Source organism: Lathyrus oleraceus, chromosome 4 (assembly GCF_024323335.1).
Source record: "Lathyrus oleraceus cultivar Zhongwan6 chromosome 4, CAAS_Psat_ZW6_1.0, whole genome shotgun sequence".
Taxonomy (NCBI): domain Eukaryota; kingdom Viridiplantae; phylum Streptophyta; class Magnoliopsida; order Fabales; family Fabaceae; genus Lathyrus; species Lathyrus oleraceus.
In genome coordinates this window covers 265,201,767-265,207,087 of record NC_066582.1, presented here as the reverse complement: position 1 = coordinate 265,207,087, position 5,321 = coordinate 265,201,767, and the positions used below count along the sequence as shown (strand labels likewise).

The 5,321-nt window shown below is 32.1% G+C and overlaps 1 protein-coding gene across 1 annotated transcript; it reads right to left on the bottom strand.

Annotated features, from left to right (window-relative positions):
• Positions 1 to 446: 446 nt before the first annotated feature.
• On the bottom strand, positions 447 to 1,905 carry LOC127135434 (protein HAIKU1). Its single transcript, XM_051062150.1, has one exon. The coding sequence runs from the start codon at positions 1,524 to 1,526 to the stop codon at positions 615 to 617; it is 912 nt and encodes a 303-aa protein (XP_050918107.1). The 5' UTR covers positions 1,527 to 1,905; the 3' UTR covers positions 447 to 614.
• Between the last annotated feature and the right edge of the window lie 3,416 nt (positions 1,906 to 5,321).

Below are 5,321 nucleotides of genomic sequence, written 5' to 3'. Positions count from 1 at the left end.
TAAACATGAAAAAAAAATTGTGACCATACATGGAAGGGGATTCTGTAGCATCTTAACCATATTAATATTTCATTGTCGACATTATCAGGTGTCCATGGTATGGTCTCTATGAATCATTATTCTAGACATCCTCTTGCTTCATCCACTAAGGCTTTCAACTCACCTTTCTCACTTTCTTCCATCAAACATATATTTTCTCCTATTGGGATGACGTTTATCGTAATGTATCCTTCCAAATAAAAATCATCCTACATTTTATACGTCCTCCATGGAATTATTCAATTCACTTAATTTGATACCAAGGTTTTAATTTTTATTATATTAACCATAAGTCAAGTCAACAAAGAAAACTTTCCAACCATTGATGGAATATAAAACTAAATGGCCAAGTAAACTAATTCGATTTTCCAAATAAGATCATTAATTAAAAAAATTCCATACACAATAAAGAAAAATAGCAAGAATTTGAGGTATTTTTACAATAACCCATTACGATACTTATATGAAAAAGGAGCCACATTACACAACAAAACAAGTAAAAGAAATAAAGACAAAATGAGATTGTGAATTAAGATCTTTGACAGTAGCAACACCTTGAATGAAATATGAGAATTCTATTCATTATTAAGATATGGTTGGGAAGGGTAATCCAACGACGAAGGTGAAGAGAAAAAGCTTGGTGACAGGAGTGGCCTATAAGGTGACTGAGGGGATATGACATTCACTTTTTGGGTTGGTGAAGCCAACAAGTATTCAGAAGTTAGTGATGTAGAGTAATTTGCTTGTGACAGAGGAAAATTATTCAGAAATTGATTGTCAGTGTTCATACGAAAAGTTTGGTTGCTAGCAACATTCATAGACACAGAAGGATTAGGATTCAGAAAAGTTTGGTTGCTAGAAGATGATAGGTTATAATGCTCAAGATTGTTAACCATTTGAGTTTGGATTGGGAAAGATTGTGGTTGAAATTTAACATTAACATTAACATTATTGATCATTTGTTGTTGCGGAGGAGGATGGTATGGGTGGAATTGATTACCTCTTGAAACATTGTCGCCACCACCGTAGTAGTTCTCTGAATCTTTAAACTTTCTCATGAAAGCTGAGTTCGGAGACTCGACAGAATTGTTCCATGAATTATCAAAAATCGGAGGACCACTTATCGACTGCAAAGAAGGGACAACCAATTCGTTAATGTAAGGCACCCGCGGAGGCGGTGGTTGCATCGGAAACCGAACAAGCGGCCTCACACTGGCCAAAGGAGGAGGCCTATTTTGCTGCAACCTAGTAGACTCATATTGAGTTCTAGTAGGCCCAATTGATTCTCTTCCAGTAGTCTGCATAACAAAACTCTTGAAATCATCTTTGTGAATGTGATGAATTTTCGGCTGAAGGTAGTGATGTCTACTGCTAGTTATAACATTATTTTTGAAATCAATTGTTTGTTGCGATGAATTCTTCTTAATTGTCTTCCCTGTTTTGTTTACACCCATATTCTCGTTATGCCAGTTTCTCGAGTTTTCCATTTTTGAAAGATACAATCAAAGATTTTTTCTCTACTTTACAAATGAAGAATTACACCAAAAGAAAACACATACATGAACTAAACAAAACACTTACAATTACACAAATTTCTCAAATTACTAAAAAAAATCCACTTTGGAATTCAAATTATAAAGAGAGAAAGAAACAAAAGTACCAAAAAGAGGGATTGAGAAAAAAATGAAATTTGACTCGAGGGTCTTAAGGCTATATAACAAAATGGAAGAGAAATATGAATGTAGAAGAAAGCCCTATCACACTTTATAGGGTTTTTTTTCTGAGGCAGCAAACCGTGGGAAATAAATAATCAAGGTAGTTTTTTACAATAATTTTTACAAACAATATATTTTTATTTGATATAGTAGACAAATATTTTGTCCGTTAAAATGTAAGAATAAAAAACTATACAATATTATGTTATTTATATAGTGAAAATGGTTTGTTAAAGTTTATCATTGCTTTTCAAATAAACTATTAATTGAGTAAAAAATATATCACTTTTTAAGTATATTTTTGTGTTTTCTTATTATTTTTTTAAAATTTTATTTTTGAATAAATATTTTGACTAAATTTGTTAATTTCCCTTCTATTATGTTATAGCAAGTGATATTTTGACCGTGAATATTTTGACCAAGAAAGGAGCAGTGGTTGGATTTGGTTTAATGAATAAAGTATTATGCAATTGTGAAATATTTAGTACATTTTATTAAAATGTTGTTAATATTTTAAAGTAATTTATTTTTTGGAAAAATATTTTAAAGTATTTTTAGAATATGGTTCATCAATTGATAAAAACAAAATAAAAATAAAAAATGCAACTTTTAGTATAATGATTTTTTTAATGATAAAGAAATGTATTAAAGAGAAAAAGAAGAGTACAAAAGAGAAAAAAAAATATAATAGTACTTTAAAAAATAAATATAGTACAATGTTTTCCTTGGACTTAAATACACCACAGTGTATAATAGTGATATTTTAATGAATTAAAAAATTAATTAATTTTTATATTTTTATTTCTTTGTACATTTTTCTAGAATACCCTTCAGTATCTGTCATTTATAAAGTAAAAAAATTTGAAATATATGTGATAGAGAAAGGAAAACAAAAAGAATAAATGAAATAATTATATATATATTTTTTTCTTTTTACATTGGTATTTTCAAAATTGAAATAAATGTGATAGAGAAAGGAAAACAAAATGAATAAATGAAATAATTATATATATTTTTTTTCTTTTTACATTGGTATTTTCAATCCACATAATAAATTTAAAAAAAAAATATTATTATAATATAAAACAATTATCCTTGTGGAAGCTTTCTACTATATTAAATTTTTGTCTAACTTTTTCTATTAAAATAGAATTATTTTTATTGGAAAATGAAAAAATATGGATAAAATATTTTGGGTGTTTATATTAGATCAACATATTTAGTCAACTAAAACTTGTATCTATTAGAACTTTGAACCATAAGATTGGTGAATAATAATGGAGAGAGAAAGAGAAAAAGAAATAAGGGTGAGAAATGATTTCTGCATTAATATAGGATAAGAATGCATCATATACATTTATACAAGGTTATAATACAATTGGAATCCAAAACAAACAAGTGTAACAACCTCACCGTCACTACTACCCAGTTCCTCCAATAGATTCATAAGCCACGTGGCTCGACACACACATAACGAAGTGGATAAATGTACTCGGCCTCACAAGATGAGAGTGCAACTACAGGTTCCTTCTTCGAATACCATGAGATTGATGTTCCACTGAACATAAAGATGTATATGTTGATTCTAAGTGTTGGCAACAATTTTGATAAAACAAAGAGTGTTCACAAGTTGTCATATGTGATGTCTTAACATAAGATATCCAATGTACCTGCTGGAAGTTATATAAGGAAATGGTGATAGGGAGAATATATGAAGAATGTAGACAAAAGCAGTGTCAAATGTTAAGACATAGGTTGCAACGTGTCTGACAGAATTTATGGAATAGTCTTGGAACTGTTGTTTCTGGAAAGAAACAGTCAAGAGCTATAAAAGGTATTCAAATATAGTCTGGGATATTGGTGGTGATTCTCTGACTGATTCTCAGCAAATATTTATGGATCTTGACCAAGTATTTACTCCTACCGTTAATTCCTAAGCATATATTTATGGATCTTGACTAAGTATTTACTGCTACCGTTAATTCCTAAGCATGGTCTGGCTTATTTAAAGGATGTATCAGCACTCCTCTTCTCACAAGAGCGACATTCCATTCTCTCTAAACCATGGGGTTTGTTAAGATTTGGGCATACTGCACCTGGATCTGGTTTTGTGAAGGTTTCAGTTATAAATGTTTAGCTAAAAAGGGGGAGAGAAACATTGTCCTGAGGATGTACCAGAAGCAAGCAAAATATGGTAGCAAGGAGAAGTTGGGTTCAGGCACAAAAGTCACTAACTGGGTATATCACTTGTGACTTGTGATATGAGTTAAGAGGACAGTTGTGTCTTGTGATCTGAGTTACATTATCTATGTACTCAGCATTACATATTCTTCAGGAAGCTCTAGTGTTGAGGGGAAGGGTTGTGATGCAGCTGATCCGTGTACAACTTCTTCCTCATGTACACCAAAAGTGGTGTTGGTAATGGGGCTGACAATGACAAAGAGGAAGTGCAGACCCATATTGGGATGTGGTGTCTAGTGTAATGTTTATTTGTTTTAGCCAAAATTTTCCAAAGGGGGAGATTGTTAGTACCTTAGGATTGGCATTAATTTTGTAAAACAAAAAATGTAATCACCTCTGTTGTTTTAATATGTTGGGTTGAACAAGTTCAGCATCTGGACCAACATGTCATGTACGATGTCACGACATCGTGACTGTGACATCGTGCGTGTGTATAAAACTAAATGAGTTAATTCTGGCATGTGTTAACTAATTTAATATTCTGGGATTAGTTAGGATATTTGGTGAATATCCTAACTTCTATGTGGAGATCTTGAAGACTCAATCAGAATATTTGGTGAATATACAGTTTCTAAATATGGAGATATGTTAGGATATTTTAGGAACTAAAAGATTGAAACCCTTGATTGTAGCAGAAGTTTTCTTGTAGCTTTGTAATAGCAAAGGAGAAGTTTGCTGCGATTTCTGAAGGCCCAAATCCAGTTGGGTGGTTAGGTTATAAATAGCAAATTGTAACCTAGGTTTTGTAAGCCTCAAATAATGTAAAATTAGGGGTGTGTGTGAGGTAAACCTCTCAACCTGTGGGAAGGTTACCAGGTGTTTCTCAGTGTTCAAAAGCATGAGATTATTTGTAACTCAAAGCATGTAGGTAAGAGTTGTTATGTTCTTGAACGAAGTTATGAAGCAAGTTCAAGTTGTTTAGCATTACATTGTAATTGTAGTGATAGGAATGGAAACTGGAGGTTTCTATCTAGGAGTTCCTAGGTATAGATTGCATTGGGTAGGGATTAAGTGAAGAGTTGTAAACGGGGGAGTTTAACTCTGAATTAATACTGCTGATAATGGATCTTCTTCCTGGCTTGGTATGCCCCCAGAGTAGGTAATGTTGTACCGAACTGGGTTAACAATTACTTGTGTTTTTACCTTCTGCACATTACATTATGTCTGTTATAACTCACTATGTATTTCAGTCCGTTTATCAAGGGAATAACTGACTTGGCACATAGCATACTGTCTGAATGCCAAACAGAATGTTATGACATTCATCATTGACAGCTGATACTGAAGTATAGACTGGTTTGTCTTTTACAGTACAGCAAACTGTAA